The 17993-nt window shown below is 35.8% G+C and overlaps 2 protein-coding genes across 5 annotated transcripts; one reads left to right on the top strand and one right to left on the bottom strand.

Moving 5' to 3' along the window:
• Nucleotides 1–4484: 4484 nt before the first annotated feature.
• On the top strand, nucleotides 4485–6161 carry LOC147559483 (epoxide hydrolase 2-like). Its single transcript, XM_086661389.1, has 4 exons — nucleotides 4485–4828; nucleotides 4905–5087; nucleotides 5319–5551; nucleotides 5759–6161. The coding sequence occupies exons 1-4, from the start codon at nucleotides 4547–4549 to the stop codon at nucleotides 6003–6005; spliced, it is 945 nt and encodes a 314-aa protein (XP_086517515.1). The 5' UTR covers nucleotides 4485–4546; the 3' UTR covers nucleotides 6006–6161.
• Nucleotides 6162–6273: 112 nt separating this feature from the next.
• GEX2 (gamete expressed 2) lies at nucleotides 6274–13587 on the bottom strand. Of its 4 annotated transcripts, XM_086661387.1 has the most exons (18): nucleotides 13349–13587; nucleotides 12915–13241; nucleotides 11654–11992; nucleotides 11028–11354; nucleotides 10662–10868; nucleotides 10506–10573; nucleotides 10289–10436; nucleotides 9144–9452; nucleotides 8916–9040; nucleotides 8612–8829; nucleotides 8275–8502; nucleotides 8074–8131; nucleotides 7899–7989; nucleotides 7579–7817; nucleotides 7097–7253; nucleotides 6837–7000; nucleotides 6661–6755; nucleotides 6274–6585 (listed from the first exon to the last, which is right to left on the bottom strand). In XM_086661387.1, the coding sequence occupies exons 1-18, from the start codon at nucleotides 13437–13439 to the stop codon at nucleotides 6444–6446; spliced, it is 3333 nt and encodes a 1110-aa protein (XP_086517513.1). In that variant the 5' UTR covers nucleotides 13440–13587; the 3' UTR covers nucleotides 6274–6443. The 4 variants fall into 4 exon arrangements, 3 of the variants coding, with proteins under 3 accessions (XP_086517513.1, XP_086517512.1, XP_086517514.1); XR_015234617.1 differs by having other exon boundaries at nucleotides 6661–6772; nucleotides 7899–8131; XM_086661386.1 differs by having other exon boundaries at nucleotides 7899–8131.
• Nucleotides 13588–17993: the final 4406 nt, after the last annotated feature.

Below are 17993 nucleotides of genomic sequence, written 5' to 3'. Positions count from 1 at the left end.
ATAAACTTAGTCCCAAGAGTGTTCAATGTATCTTTTTGGGATATAGCAATGAGCACAAGGGTTATAGGTGCTATGACTTTATCACAAAAAGACTACATATTTCCAGACATGTCACTTTTGATGAAGGTCATTTTCCATTCACCAACATCTCTAAGCAACTGTCTAGGTGTGATCAGAATATTGAGCCATTTATTTCACTACCATTACCACCTCTAAATACTGAACAGCCCTCAAACCAAGAATTAGGTTCATCTAGTTTAGTACCTAGCCCACCAGCTAATTCTGGTTCTAGGGAGCTACCTACCCATGAGATAGGGACACCTAACTTTTCAGCTAGTACACCAACTATCTCACAAGGGCAACGAAATACTGAACAAATCATCACTAGAGGCAGGAATGGTATAATCAAATCAAAACAATTACCCTCTGACTTTGTGGCTCATTTTTCCTCACCTCACACATTAAATGTAGCCTATCTATCAATCTTGCACTTACCCACTGAACCATCCACATATAAAGAGGCAGCTAAGAGTATTGAGTGGTGCAAAGCTCTGAATGATGAGTTCTTAGCCTTACAACAGAACAAGACTTGGTCTCTTGTTCCCTATGACAGTAAGATGAATGTGTTGGGTTGCAAGTGGGTCTACAAGTTAAAGCAGAAAAGTGATGGTACCATTGAAAGGTACAAGGCAAGATTGGTGGCCAAAGGTTTTCATCAACAAGAGGGTGTTGATTTTGCAGAAACTTTCAGCCCTGTAGTTAAGGCAAGTACTATTAGGCTTATTCTTACTATAGCAGTCACTAAATCTTGGTACATCAAACAGTTAGATGTATCAAATGCCTTTCTTCATGGAGTTCTAGAAGAAAATGTTTATATGATCCAACCACCAGGGTTTATTGACAAAGAAAGGGAGGATTATGTCTGCCATTTACACAAGGCCCTCTACGGACTTAAACAAGCTCCTAGGGCTTGGTTCAATAGGTTTGCTACCTTTCTTTTTCAGTATGGGTTTAAGAAGAGCAAAACAGATCACTCCATGTTTGTATTTCATTCTAACATGGACATGATAGTTCTTCTACTATATGTAGATGACATCATTCTCACAGGGAGCTCTAGTTCTATGATCACTCAACTTATTACTGATCTTAGTGTGGCTTTCAAGATGAAAGACTTAGGGTCTTTATCTTATTTTTTGGGTATAGAAGTCTTCTCTGATCTCAACAACAAAAGCATGATTTTAACTCAAAAGAAGTATACATTGCAATTACTACAGAAGGCCTCATTACTGGATTCCAAGCCATCAAAGTTACCTGTTCCAAGTGGCCAAAGAATCTCCATTTCAGAAGGTGTTGAACTTTCAAGTCCTACTGAATACAGAAGCTTAGTAGGTGCTCTTCAGTACCTCACCTTAACTCGGCCAGACATCTCATTCGCAGTGAATTACACAACCCAATTCATGCACAAACCCACAGAAAAACACTTGGTTATTGTCAAGAAAATATTAAGATACTTAAAGGGTTCTGTTGGGTCAGGTATTAAGATATCATCAGGGGATTTATCCATGCTTTCAGCTTATTCTGACTCGGATTGGGCTGGATGCCCTGATTCGAGAAAATCAACAGGAGGGTTTTGTGTATTTCTCGGATCTAGTCTTATCTCTTGGAGCTCTAAGAAACAGGCTACGGTTGCTAAATCATCGACTGAAGCAGAATATAAATCGCTATCAACTACAGCAACAGAACTAGTATGGATTTCTTACCTCATGGATGAACTGAGATTTCCTTTGAAGAAACCCTATTTGCTTCACTGTGATAATATAAGTGCGAAACATCTAGCCTCGAATCCCATTTTTCATGCTCGAACGAAGCATATAGAAGTCGACTACCACTATGTCAGAGATCTTGTCTCTGATGGTTCAATTTCGATTCAATACATACCAACCAAGGACCAACTCGCCGACATATTCACTAAGGGTTTATCACTTGAGATTTTCTCTGGTTTAAGGAACAAACTGATGGTTCATTGTTCCTCTTCACCATCGGTTTGAGGGGGGCTGTTAACTATAACAGAGATGAAGAAGAGATGAAGAGAAGGTAACAGTACGGCTAGGGTTTCTCAGAGAAGCAGAGAAGAGAAAATAGGATTAGGTTTTTAAGAAAACCTTTTATACTTCAAACCTAATGGTCTGGTCAAAGTCAATAAGAGAAGACTCAAGTAAATAAAGTTCTGTGCAGCTAAAGGCACCCAATGTATTCTGGAGGCAGTCATCTGATGGAGTCTGAAGGCAGCCACAATTCCTGAAATAGGATTAAAGAATATTGTTAGTAATTGTTAGTAACTAATTCTAGTTAAGTAACTAATTCTATCTTAGGTTGTTATAAATCTGTTATAATAACAGAATTCTATCTTTCTATCTCTAAAGAGTATAAATACACATTTGTAATCAAATAACAACTATTGGAAATAAAATTGGAGATTGAGTAATTCTCACAGAACCAATTTTAGTTCATGTTTTAGACTATTTTTAACATTTTAATTGAATGGTTTTTCTTATTGACATTGACTCACCTAGATAGAACACTAACAAAACAGAATCACAATTCTTTTCATTAGTTTACTTTAATTATTTATAGGTTTATATTTTCATAATCATCTTAATTGGGTGCTAAATTTTGTTATTAAATTCTAATATAAACCTATTGCATTATTAGAATTGGTATCAATTTAATGATTTCGACTCCAAATTGGTCAATAATTCAATCTGAGCAGAAAAATGGAGGCACCTACCAGGCTACCATCATTTATATTCTTTGCTATAACCACCATCCAATGATTAAGATTGAAACTCTTAAATCCAAACTCTTAAATTAATTCAAAATATAATAGGCATGAAGACGAAGACAGTTGTGAGTTCAAGACTTGGAAAACCTTTTAGACTTATTTAACTTAATGTCCTTTCAACAAAAAAAAAAAAAAACTTAATGTCACTATAATGGACCTTTTCTGAAATTATTGAAAAAAATTTTAAGATGTAAAATAGTTGATGAAATCATTTATGAAAATCTTATATTGAACGAGTTCACGATTAAGATAAATTATCTCTTTTTTGTCAACTATTTAGTTTGAATTAACTTACATGAATCAATCAAGAAAAGAAAAAGGATATAGGTATAGGACCACCTATGTTTCGAGAAAACTTGGTCACATCAATTATCACCGGGTCATTTATGTTTAAAGATAACATAACGAGCCATTCCAACTCCTTAAAATAAATATACTCGTTACATCAAAAATATATTTAGGATTCACTAATAGGTCAAAAGACGACATATTAAACGCGTTCTCTAATTGACACCTGACCTAACTTGATTAAGGATACATGATATATCTGAATGTATTTCTTAATTATTTTTCTTAAATGTTAAAGTTTCTCTTATTTCTTTCAAAATGAGCTCGCGCTCTTAAGAGTTTGGTTGAGATCAACAACTAGAGAAAAATAAATTAGCATAGCGACGGTTGAACGTGGTGGTTAACTGTTAAAATCTACCATAACTACAAGAATATAGATTTTTATAAGTGTAAGTAGCCAAGAAGATTTTCAACAAAAAAATAAATATCCAACAAGATAATGTAAGGCGGCAAAATAGAATAATCAACAACTAATTCAAAGAAAGGAGATAGACGTTCAAATTTGGCCTACAAAACAACAAGTTGCCACTATAATAATGTTTTATCGACACTTTACTTACATACATATATATGAATAATTATTTGAGTTAATTACCGTATTATATAGTGTAGAGCAAAAATCATTTCAATACTTTAATAACTACGGATTCAAAATACTAATCATTCGTTTTCATGTCCTTACAAATTAATTTCTCATAATAATGGAGCTCAAAATGATAATAGTACCAAGTTGTTATCTTTTATTTAAAGATGTTTAATAGATAAAAGGGACACTTTTTTTTCCGTATGAATTGAGAGTTAATGTGTCAAAGTCAAATAAAGAAGATAAAAAAAAAAGCAATTCCTCCTTTTATTGAAAGAGAACAGAAAATGAGTAAAGTTATACAAAATCGACCAAACTTTTTATGAGAGGTGACCTATCGAGTTGTATTTCTTCTTCTTCTAGTCTAATTGATTTACTTTTAGGAAATTTACAACTCTTAAATGACATATTAAAACTCACTCTACGTTGACTATTCTCTCGTTCTGAAATCAGATTATGTTTGTGGTCGTCCAATCTCAAACCACTTGACAATAGACGCAGAGAACCTAGACGTTATATTCTCACAAATTTAGTACAAGCGTGTCAAATTTTTCAATAAAAAGTAGTTAGAGAAGATATAACTAATTAAGTTTAATTAGATGGGTAAAACAAGAACCAAATTACTATAACATGATACTAAAAGTTTGTGATCAGGCTGCTTTCTAAACGTGCACCATCTTCTATAAAGCTCAAAAAGAAACCTAGTTAAGTAAGGTTCATAACTCTGTCTGTCTTGAGAGATATTTTGGGGAGAAAGAAAGAGAGAGAGAGAAATGGAAGGAATAGAGCATAAGATGGTAGCTGTGAATGGAATAAATATGCATATAGCAGAGAAAGGAGAGGGGCCAGTAGTTTTGTTTCTTCACGGTTTTCCTGAGCTTTGGTACACATGGAAGAACCAAATACTTGCCATAGCCTCATCCGGATACCGAGCCATCGCTCCCGACTTACGCGGCTATGGAGACACCGATGCACCGCCATCCCCCACCGTTTACACCACCCTTCATATCGTCGGTGACCTCATCGCTCTTATTGATACTCTTGGTCTAGACCAGGTACTCAAACTATATACAATCTTTAATGTTCTATTTTGGTTGAATTTTGATGATGATTTAGAATATTTTCGAATAGGTTTTCGTAGTTGGACATGACTGGGGTGCAAACATAGCTTGGTCACTTGCTTTGTACAGGCCGGACAGAGTTAAGGCTTTGGTGAACCTAAGCATTCCTTATCTTCCTAGAAACCCTTCCGCTAAGCCGACCGATCGGTTACGAGCAACTTATGGTGACGACTACTATATGATCCGGTTCCAAGTAATTCTCTTTCGCTTCACTCTCAACTCTCCTCGTGTTTCTGCTCGTTCTTCTTTTATTTCGCTATATTCTTTTAAGAAACAAAATAATTTTTGAAATATCAAAAATTTCTACAAGGGACGTACAAATTTATGTGAACTAAAATTCAAAAGGTAAGGTTCCATTCATACAAGAATAAAGATGCTAACATTTTATACCATATATGGCTTCAATTTGTCAACTTTTCTGCAGGAGCCAGGAGTGATGGAAGCTGAATTTGATAGAGTTGGTGCTTCAAATGTACTCAAGAAACTTATAACTTCATCAGTTCCATTCATACCTAAAGATACTGGATTAGGCATCTCATCCGACACCCACATTCCCTTACCATCGTGGATATCTGAAGAAGACGTCGAGTATTATGCAAGCAAATTCGCAAAAACTGGCTTCACTGGCGGTCTTAACTACTATCGAGCTCTTGATTTGTAAGTAATTACCACAAAACTCTCGTTTGGGAACATTTTCGTGCATAAACCGTTGCAAACATGATGTTTTAAGTAGCTCAAACCAATTCAATTTGCACCCAATATGAAACCGTCACAAATACTAACAAATAGCCGTCACATAAGATGAATTCATCTTGAACATCCATACTCAGTTAGAAATACTTTTCCATGTGATATATTATGCAGGAATTGGGAGTTAACAGGGGCATGGACAGGAGCAAAAGTGAAAGTACCAGTGAAGTTTATAGTGGGAGAATTGGATATTAGCTACAATAACCCACCCACAAAGGCATATGTAAATGGTGGAGGATTTAAGAGTTATGTGCCACTTTTAGAAGAAGTGGTGGTAATGGAAGGTGTTGGTCATTTCATCAACTTGGAAAAACCAGATGAAATCAACAATCATATTCTTGACTTCTTTCACAAGTTTTGATATACTTTCATATTTCTCTTTGGGTCTGTGTGATGTTAAAAGTGGAACAGAATCGAGTTGTTCAGTTTTTTTTCTTCATTTACTTCTCTTGTTAAAACAGTCGAGATGACTGATGTATAATTTGTTGATTAATAAAATACAAATTTCTAGTTAACATTACGACAGTCACGAGTGTGTTATAACTTATTTAGCATCAGTTTTTTGAAATGGCTAGACTGTGTGAATTATTATGAGACATTAGTGATGAAACAATGGCGACCAGATAGTGTGACGAATAATAGCTAAATTAAGAACCATAACTAAAAATACATTTTGTTTATAAATGTAGGAGTAGTCCTTTGTTCTAAGCCTCAAGTCTTGCTAAAACACCAACTTGGTTGAACCAAAGGTTCAAGGTCCCGGTGACTCGCCTCAAGGTGCTTTCGAGCGGAAGAAAGATTAAACCGTGTTTTTTTCACCCTTTTCAATAGAAAGAGGTGTGAAGTTGGTGAGCGGCGTTAACTGACAGTGATCATTAGAAAATTGAGGGACATTATAATCATCCTTAATAGATTTTCCCTTCTCAAATTCGCGACGAGACCTGCAAGTTGATCCAAAAACGAAATTTAGACTATGTAATTAACGAACTTCTTTACGGTTAGCCAAAGTTTCTAACCGTTGTCGAAAGTTGGAAAACTTGCTCTTCAACCATGAAGGATTTGAACAACACTCTGTTAAGTAAGTCCTTTTCTCTGATGAAGATAAAGTTAACTGCAAAATCATAAACCCTAATCTCAAATTAGAAAAAAGTACAAAAAACTGAAAGTAATCAAACTAACAAAACAAACTTACAGATGGTTTTCGAGAATTCTCTATACTGTCCAACTTGCTATCACGAGTACTAATATTTTTCCTTCCCTTGCTTAGGAGTAGAGCGCATTTGCATATAAAAAACAGAAGAAAGCATCCGAGGATTAACATCGTAATGAACTCAATCACTATAAATGAACCTAAAGCTGCAAAAAGAGATATCAGATGAAACAATTTCCGCCTTACGATTTAGGCAACCCGACAGATAACATGACTAGAGAACTATGTTTTCGAATACTTACTATGCGTTGTTACTGAACTCATCGGTTTCTTCCTGATTAGATTAATAGTAGCCTTAGTGAAAAGTGGCAATGACATCTTTTCTGCACAATCTGGATAACATCCGTAGTTTCCCATATCGTTTACTGTCACAGTTAGAAAAGCACCATGTTCTTTACCCTGTATAGAGATACGTGCAGTTCAGCCGTATTGGCCTACTCCAGCCAAAAATGGCAAGATGAATTCACTATGTATAGACACCAATTACGGAGGATCTGAAGAAGAGCTTCTTCTCGACAACCCTAAAACTCAGGCCCTCCTCACCCCAAAAACAAAAACGTAATACCGTCACACATTATTAACCACCCTTAGAGGCCTACGGCAACAAGTAAATTGGTCGGGTCAAACATTTAGGTCACTTCTGTTTCATCGACCCATATTCAAGACACTTGAGTCTTAACGAAATGTGTTTACATTGAATTCGATATCTAACAGATTCACTTACTTGATATAGTAGTTGTTGCATGGCATCAGTGCAGTCTTTTATAGTTCCACGAAATCTAACGCCTTTTCCCCGGATGGTAAAATGTTTAGAAATAGTGACAAAAGTCTGAAGTGGTTGCCATCGATAACTGTTCTTAAGCTTCAATTCAGTGGTACTAATAAGCTCAGCTGGTAGAGTGGTTATCAAAATCCCAGCATTCACTTCCATGGACAAAGTGACCTTGAAATGAGATTCATTACCTGAAAATAATGATTTTGTTCAAGATCAAATGAGTTGAGTACAAATTGCGATATCAATACACGATCCTGGTTATAACTTACCAGGAAAGTTAAGTAAATCTGGATCCTGGATTGAGAACTCAAACTTGTCTTTTCTTCCGTCGAAGACCCGTGAACTGTATTCTTCACCTCTCTCCAACATTATAAATTTAGGCACGTTAATATACGGTGCATCATTTATTGGTTCCACAAATATGGGAATACGAGTGTCATGTACCCCGTTTTTGTTCTTCATAGAGGCTTTGATGAAATCATCTCCCGAAAAGTTTCCATTTCTGTGATTAAAGAAACAAAATTGGAAATATGTTGATGAGTTCTAAATTAGAGTTGGCATATGATTTGTACCTCGATGATGCATATTATATCATATATAAATATATGGTAAAACAAGTAACAAAAGTAATTCAGTACATATTACCCAAGATATTGAATCGATTGCAAAGCCGAATTAACGACTCCGACACATCCTATTAAGATCAAACCCTTATCTTCACTTTTATCTCTGTCCACCACAAGCCCATCCCATGAAGGCTGCCAAAACTGCATTAGCATAGGAGAAAGAAAGAGAGTCCCGGATTCCGCAATAAGAATGACAGAAATATTCTCCACGGAATCTGAATACTTTATCTCAAAGCCCTCGAAACCACTGGCAAAGATCACAAAAGCATTCAACAAGCTAAAAATGTTAAGCAACAAGACGATTTTTGTACATATACTTGTAACTCTGAATAGAAATTTAGGGACTAGAATTATACCCGAACCTAGGACTTACTAAATCTTCAGTTGCTTGCAATTGAACAGGTAAAGAGACAAACTCGGGTGGAGTAATGAAGACCGAGATTATTGCAGTTCCAGTGACATTGTTGTTATTAATATCGGATATTGTGTATGAAAAAGAATCGTTCCCAAAGAAACCTTTATACGGTGTATATCGGAATAATCGATCATATCGAAGAAGTGACCCATGTCGAGGCTGCCAAGATAACAGGAGTAGGCATAACCGAATGAATGGAGGAGTGGGAAAGAACAAGCTTTTTTCGCTGGAAAAAAAAAACTTACCATGGTTGAGTCAACAATATTAGCATTGCCACCGGCAAAATAATCGTTGTCTAAGACATCAAAAGAAATCGACTCGTCCTCCCAAACCGAAATAGTATCGTCATAAGCTTTCGGGAAGTATTCATCTAAAAGACATAAAAGTCGACCAGTTCATCATTTGAAATGGAAGTGAATGCTAAGGAGAATACAACGGGATTACATAATGTGAAGAGCGGAGCTAGAACTTACTGCTGTAGAAAAAAACAGAAAAAGGGCAAGGATTCAAGTGCTTGTCCTCAAATGAAATACATATATCATAAGCTCCAATGTCCTTGGCTAGATAATGAGCAATATACGTACCGTTCATCTTACCTTCAAATGTCCAAAACAAGAAACCAGTACCATTAACAGAACGAAACTCAAGGCTGAGTTTCGTTTGTTGAAGTTCGACAGGGTTAGACAATGAATCAACTAGTTGTACCACTATTTCATTTGTAAGAAGCTTTTGAACCTTCGAAACAAAATGCACAACTCTAGATAGTTCCAAATCAACTTCACCTGTCACGATTTAGGTCAAAAGGAACAGGTCAATATATAGATGAAGTCATCAAGATGGAAAGCAACAAAATTTGTGCAGATCATAAACATATAACAAAGTAAATCAGAGCTCAAAAAATTGTAACGTTACTGCTGCAAAGAAGAGTAAGGTGTATAATGGCACTTAAAACTTGACTAGTCTCCTTGAAACTGCATAAACTACTACGTGCTAATGACTAGTGTTTCATCAAAGCCTGTGGCAACGACCCATAAATAGGTCACGCCAAGGAGGTTTCCGGGTCAGGCCGACTCATGATGAAAAGTATTTGTTTCTGATAATATCCCAACTGGTTGATAGTGTTGACTTTAACTCCAAAACCCAGGAGGTCTTGGGTTCGATTCCCAGAGGAGGTGGAATCCATGGTTATTGAATTTGGATCATTAAGGTATAGATAATAAGTTTGTTGGGCTTTAGGCTCTTTAGTATGATGTTGGGTTTTAGGCACCTCTTGTTAGTGGTTTAAGTTTAACTTATGCGGTTATCGTGTTTATCCCATCTTGATGATATATCAATGCCATGTAATGACTAACGTAGATCGTAGTCCATTTCCAAAAAAAAAAATATAATATCCCAACTTTTTGGGTGTATAATGGCTAGTCTCCTATAAGCTGTATTGAGAACTAACTATATGCGTAGCAGAACTGGTTCATATCGTGTCGCGTGGTGGCGATTCACCATGGCACGTGCTCCTGAGGGCATGGCCCACAAATGAGTTGTGTCAGGCTGTTTCCGGGTCTGCGAAACACATTTTGAACCTCTACTGAATGACCAAACCATGGTAGATGAACAATAATACCTGGTCTTACTTTCATGGCAAAGGGATGACCACCATTTAGTGGAATATTTCCACAAAATACTCTAATCTCGTAATCTCCCGCCCTTTCAGGTGTATAATGGACATCAAAAGCACTAACCTGATCGTTTAAGTTCGCACCGGACTGAGTCTGAAAGTGAATTATGATTAGTAGGTTCCAGAAATAATCTCTCCAAAGCACAAAAATTAATTTCCTTACACTGTTCTTTGACTCGCTCTTCATAGATCCACTACCTCCGTAGAAACGCTTTGCTGTGGGAGCTTGCCCTATTCAAAATATATACAGATCTTAGTAAAAATGACAATTTGAATTTCAGAAACTGTAAACGTATTCAAGACTCTGTTAGACTATTACCATTAAAAATGGGCATTGGGTCTATGGTGGGAAGAACATTATACAAATCAAGCTTCCTTGTAATCTGCACGCGGAGCCTCTTTGCCTCAACCGGAGACGGATTATGATACATATCTTCCAAGTAGACTGAAAAACTTGACATTTTCCCCGCAATTGAATTTGTCAAACCAGATCCGTTGACAACACCTTTCCCTCCATCACAATAACCTACCGAAAAGAGAACAAACACAAAGAAGAACTGTCTGTTGAGTATATACATAGCGGTTATAGTCGATGAGAGGAACAAAAGAACTACAAATATGAAGAAATGAATCATAGCTTATCTTTAGTTGTCAAAATTATCGACGAATTTGTATATACACCCACCTACAAAGACGGTAAATTGGTATGGCATATTTGAGATGGTTTGATTCTGTTCCATATTAAAAATTGTGAGCATAAATTCACCCGGTTCAAGTACGATGAAAGAAAACAACTGAATGCCTGGTGCCACTTCTTTAAACTGCAAATCTGGTATAGGAATTGCCAACTTTGTCCCATTTTCGACAACTTGAGCATCAAAATCGTAAAAATCTGGAACAAGATTCCCAAATTTGTCTTGTTGGTGAATAAAAATTTCTAGCTTCGAGAATATCTGTAAGGCATTTGTATCATAATTCCATTTGGCCAAGCAGTTGGAAATATCGAGCAGTCCTGTTAAAAGTAGTTTCACAAGTTTAAATACCAATGACAAGAATTTGTCTCCAATGTCTCTGAAAAATAGGATTATATATACATATATGAACTTTCGTCAACTTCGATTTCGATGGTCAAGTTATTAACAAATCAAGCAATTATGGCAATCCCGGAGATATTTCCTTCTCTGAAAGACGATATTTCCTTCTCTGAAAGACGATAACAAGGCACCTCGAGCAAGAAACACGAGTAATATATGATCGATAGGTAAAAAAAGTATAATCAACACGAACCAGGACCGAAATTTTAGAAGTTACCTGGTTCAACCTTGAAAGGTAGAGGGCTGCCATTCAAACTTTGATTTCCACCTTCAATATGTAAGGAGAAATTTCCAGTTGTAGAAGCGACAAACTCGATACTAACATAGCCGAATTGATTCCAACCCATGTAAGTGACATTAAGTAAACTTAAAGTTGTTCCATTTTCATGAAATGCAGAAATAATAAACTTATAAGAACTTGGTTCTAGGCTTTTTGATGAAACATTATTCCCAAATGCATCTTTAGGTAGGATTAGAACTGATGCTTTTGTCCCTGCTACAAACTCATTCACAAGACCCCTCCATGAAGCAACACTAACCGATGGATAAAAACGCCCTTCAATCGGTTATAGAAGTTGGGGTTAGTAAAACATGAATAACAAAAAAAAAAGATTCGATTCAAACAAAATCCAGTACTAAAAGGAGAAACCATATTTTGTGTTGACTATACCCCGAAAAGAAAAAAATATCATTGAGATACAACATACAACTAAATTGTTATGACATGCAAGAAACAATAGAGATAACAAACCACGCACAAGGACACAAGATATTACGTGGTTCGACCTAAAAGAACTACTTCACAGCAAAAAAGTCAAAATGATTACACTATCTATGACTAACGAGATTACAAATATTTCACAAGAAATTCTTGTAGAAAATTCTTAACCCTCTACGCCTCCTTTTGATCCCTAAAAATCAAAGGAAACAAAAATCCCTAATAGGTAATAGGTCAGTTCGTCGAATATATATCCGACCCTGCTGTGAGAATAGCCCCACACGAGAAAAGGGTGATCTAGCAACCAAGAATATAATGTCTAGGTCCACTCCCTCATTGCCAATTGGTTTCGAGTTGGATGACCACAAACTTAACACCTAAAACTGTCTTACCAATCACATTTCAGGTGTGAGATCCTGTAGAGGACCTTGGTACAATATTCTTGGTCATAAGAATACCCTTTGTCTATGTGGGAATATTCTCACACACCCCTTCACGTGTGCCTCTCTTGAGACCCTAAAAGGGTGTCTTTTAGTTGGGTGGTGTGGAGCACGTCTAGCCCTTGGGCCTTTCACGTATGGGTCTAGCTTTGACACCAATTGACAATGAATGAAAATGACCTTGATATTGTATTCTGGTTACGGGAGTATCCTTAGAATAAGTGGAACTATTCTCGAACATATTCAAGACACTTATAAAACACATATCAAACAATAAAAAAGAAGGAAAGAAAGAAAGAAAGAAGAGTTGAGGGTAATACCTGGTGAAACTTGGAAATGAAGTGAAGAATCAGCAATTCCAAAAATAGGATCATCAATTAGCAAATTAAACAAACCAGCTAAAATGGGTATGAATGAAATACTCCAATTATTCGGATCTCCGTGAAGTAGAGTTGAAACACCAGATATATAAGAACTATTCCCCTGCTTCTCATTCACAGTGAGTGTAAGATTAGGGGTATGAAGATTCGATTGATTATCGAAATTGCCAAGAACTTTGATCTTAATGGTTGCTATATCACCTGCTTCAAATGTATCTTTACCATCTAACCAACTAAAAGCAAAGTTAGGCAAAGTAGAGAATTTATCTGCAGGAAAAGATGTAAACTTTAATATATATATAATTCGAGATACAATTTAGAGAGAGAGAAAGTTCAAAAAAAAAAAGGAAGATTGTAAGTCAGGAAAAGAAAACCTGGGTTTGCAATTGTTGGGATGATGAAAGTTAAGAAGATGGTGACAGTGAAGGCAGTGAATAAGATGAATTGATGATTTTGGAGTTCCATGGGCGAAAATTGGGGGGAATTTGAATTAGTGAAGAAAAAGAAATAGAAATGGTGATCAGTTTAGAGAGAGAGAGAGAGAGATTTTGGCGGGTCGGCAGAGAGTGGAAAGACAGTTTGAGCGGTTTTTGACGGTTGGGGTTATAATGGTGACTCTACTCTCTTATTGAATTTTTCAAAAACTCAGTCATTTCTTTTCAGGCAAAACTGTCATTACGCTGGGAGGGCGAGAGGGGAGAGGGGAGAGGGGAGAAATGACGGCGGTGGTGGCCGGACTAATCTAAGGGATGCTACTATATGCAACTTCAGTTTTGCTAAGGACAACTATTAGACAAAAATAACTAAATAAAACTAACTAAAATTGTGTCATAAATTGCTAACCAACACCAAAAATCAAGTATAACGGAAGGCCAGCGCTTTGGGGAAAGCTAAATAGTTTCCGGGGTGTGAAGACTTGGTCAAAAATTGGTCAATTTTGTTTGACAATTTTATTTAGAGGGAAAGCAAAATAGCTTCTCCACCTCAGCTCTCTCCCTCCACCTCACTTCTCTCCCTCCACCTCATCTTCTCTCTCCACCTCTTCTTCTCTCTCTCTTCTCCGATAGGTCGCCGACTGGAAAATTTTCCGGCCGGCGACCATGAAAAAAAAAATTCTCTCACATCTCTCTCTCTCTAAACTCCGGCGAAGGGGGTTTCCCTTCGCCGGAGTTCCGGTCTGTTCTTCAACAGACCAGTTCCGGTATGTTCTTCAACAGGCCGGAACTCCGGCGAAAGGAAACCCCCTTCGCCGGAGTTTAGAGAGAGAGAGAGAGATGTGAGAGAAAAAAATATATATATTTCATGGTCGCCGGCCGGAAAAATTTTCCGGCCGGCGACCTATCGGAGAAGAGAGAGAGAAGATGAGGTGGAGGGAGGTGAGGTGAGGTGGAGGGAGGTGAGGGGGAGAGTTTTTTATTTTGAACCATATTCCCCATAAATATGTTTCCCCAGAAACTTTTCAAAATTTTGCATATTCCCTTTAAAATTTCACACCCCGGAAACTATTTAGCTTTCCCCAAAGCGCTGGCCATAACGGAATCTCTCTTCCATTCTATACACAACTCTAAAAAAATTATTGCACAAAATAACTAAATAAAATTAATTGAATTTTGTCTTAAATTGCTAAACCCAGCACTAAAAGAAAAAAAAATCAAATATAATCAAATTTTTTCTCAAAATTCAAATTTCTATTACCATAATTAATTATTCATAAATAAAATTTATTCGAACATTAAACTAAAAAGTTAACCAAATATTAATAAGTAACAAAAAAATATTATATTCCAATCAGAGCATTCTAAGCTATAATTTGAGGTAAAAGCCAAAGAAAAAAAAATCAAATGTAACCGAAATTTTTCTCAAAAAATATTGGGTTCAAAGAGATAGAGATAGTATCTTTTATAATCCTAATAACAATGACTTAGTCAAGCTTAGTTTAAATTTTGGTTCCTCATCAACGGGTATATTTTCAACAAAAAAGAGTCCCAACGGATATTCATTCATAAAATCATACATAAAATCACCAAGTATCTTCTATAACCCTAACTACTATAACTTAGTCAAGCTTAGTTTATACCTTAATAGTGTATATTTCATTAAATCAAAGCGTGTTTATAGATTTGAATTTTGGTTTATCAAGTCCAACGGGTATTTATAGATTAGAATTTTGGTTTATCAAGTCCAACGGATATTGTTCAACAAAAAAAAATCGAACGGATATATTTTCAACGAAAAAAAATCCCATGGGATATTCATAAAATCATACAACATAAAACCACTATGTATATTTTTAAGCTTAGTTTAAACTTTAATAATGTATATTTCATAAAATCATACTACATATAAATAATGTATATTTTTTAAAACCTATAACACGTTTAAGTATATTTTTTTTTTTAAATATTAGATAACACTAATACAACTAATTTTATTTTTGTTTGATAATTTACTAAAAAAAAATTGTGTCTAGTAAATAATTTTGGGAAGTTAAAACATAGTAATATTTAGCAATCTAAGATTCAAAAAATTATTTGCTAGATAAAACCAATAAATCGATCTTTAGTGTTGTTTAGCAATTTAATAAAAAATAAATGGTTTTGTCTAGCAAATAGCTTTATGAAGCAATTATGCAGCTTCATTTAGCATTTGTCAATCTAAGTTGTATGACAAGAGAGGAGAGGGGAGAAATGACCACGGTGGTGGCCGGAATGAGTAGTCAGAGATCCTGGGAGATTCAGCAATGTGAAAGAAAAAAAAAAGTTTGGGGGTTTCATAACAAAGAATTTAACCTTTTGTAAAGTTTTCAATCTCAAACGAAACATACATGTAAATATGTTGTCAAAATTAAGTATAGAGGAAATGAAAATATTCTTCCCAAGTTAAAATTTGAATCACCAAAGTGAATATAGATAAGATCCTCACTTAGAATTGACAAGTCTGCCTTGAGATAAACCCTCAAAACAAACTTAAACCCTAAATCCCCTTCTGTTTCTCTTTCCTCTAGCTTTCTCGAATTTCCTTCCTTTAGATCGTACATAAGGCTTGCTGTGACTGTGTGGCACACCAGGAGCCTTACCAAAGTGCTTCACCGCTTCTCGGGCATTCTTTGGACCTCTCAGAAGAATCTGAAAATACCCTCGCATAGATTAAAACGGCAAACTCAAAAGGAAAAAATAGATACTAAGGTTGTGTTTGATAACAACTCGGAGAAAAGAAAAAAATTAGAGAAACTCTTTCTCGAAGAAACATATTCTCAGAGAAACAGTTTGATCATAAATATTTTCTATATTTTCAGTTGTTTGGTTCGCAGAAAAAAAAATATATTATTTTACAATTTTCCATTAACTTTGTCATTTTCTTTTCACAATTATGTATTCATCATATATTCTTAGATATGACAAAATATTAAAAAACATAACCTACATGACTGTGATGGTTCATCATTGTATCATTTCATGCCTCAAGTGGCTTACAACCCTGAACCCAAAAGCCCTTGTAAACATAGGAAAATAATAAATGAAACCATTGCAATGAGATTTTAATCAACGGAAGGAAATAGGTAGTCTTTGATCGATATCTAATTTATAAGAAATCATATGTTAAAACTAAATAAAATACTTGAAATGTCAAAATGAGATTCTAATTCTCTTGTGGTTTAACCTATTTAAACTATCTAAGTCTAAGGTCAAATCTAAAGTAGTTGATTGTGATGTTGATGAACTATTAATAATGGAGGTTAAGAAAGTATCTTATAAGAATATACAAGAACATGAAGTCATGTAGTAGTTGTTATGATCTTCATCAACATCATTAAGACTGCAACAAGTAGAAGAGGGATCCAATTGGGTGATGAAAAAGCTCCATTATGATCATTCACAATATTGTGAAGAATGCACACCCGAACAACCCATTTAGAGAGAGAAATTTGCTGAAAGCTTGTTTGTTCTTCGTTAATGGCTTCTTCAGTTTAGTTCTAGCCCTAAGAATTCTTTTTAGTATAGGTTTCGAAATTTCATATTCGGCCAAAATACACAATACTGACCAAATGAAACTCAATCAAAATCATTTAACAAAGTAAGTTTGAAACATAAACATAACCCGAACCCGGTTCACTAATACAAGTTCTAAGTTTAACAATTCCAACTAACTCATATGTTGAATTGATGAATGTGAGATACAAATAGGTAACTTCTATAGATATATATAATCAAAGGCAATATTATTAAGAGTTGATAATGTAAAGACATACCGTGTTTTGACCAAGAGGAGCCCTAAGAGCAAGCTGATCAAAGGTCAAGCATTCCCCACCAGCCTTGACAATTCTAGCTCTTGCCCTCTCAGTAAACCTCAAAGCTACTACCTTTAATGCAGGAACTTCATAAACCCTAGTATCATCAGTTACTAGGGTTTGGAGGGAGTGTATACCATTGCTGATGGATTGCTCCTACTGTTGTGTTTAGTCAAATGCAATTGTCCTCTGGGAAGAAGAAGAAGAAGAAAATGAGATGTTCTTCCTCTAAGGGTTTATGCCACAGATGCCACAGAAACGGAACTTCGGGCCCAAAGAAGTGTCTCGTTGTCAATGGGACTATAAAGGCGCCTCTACTCTTTACCCTTTGGAAATTTTAAATACCCACATTTTGTAATATTTTCACTGGTCGTGTATAATTTGAAGACACTAAGGGACAACCACCACCTTCTTCCTCATTTTCACTGGCAACTTCACCAACCACCGCCACCCTCTCATCTCTCGAACTGACCACCATCATTGTCAAGCTTACCTACCACCACCACCACCTTCCGTTATCTCTATCTCTACTATGACTACGAACATCTCCAATTGGACACTTTAAGAAAAACTCTAAATGTCCTGGTTGTCCAGTGTGAATTAAGATTCATTTTCCATGAAATATTATGAAAGATCAATTGTTGACTTGTCCCCCTAATTTTCCTTTGTGTTGGCCAGTCCCAAAAATGTATGTTATTGCAGAAATAACAGTTGTCTAATCTGCAACGTCA

Source organism: Eschscholzia californica, unplaced genomic scaffold (genome assembly GCF_041429995.1).
Source record: "Eschscholzia californica isolate CP2 unplaced genomic scaffold, dmEscCali1.0.p SCAF_2, whole genome shotgun sequence".
Classification (NCBI taxonomy): Eukaryota; Viridiplantae; Streptophyta; class Magnoliopsida; order Ranunculales; family Papaveraceae; genus Eschscholzia; species Eschscholzia californica.
Note: the sequence above shows the minus strand (reverse complement) of the source record. Positions and strands in the feature narration are given on the sequence as shown.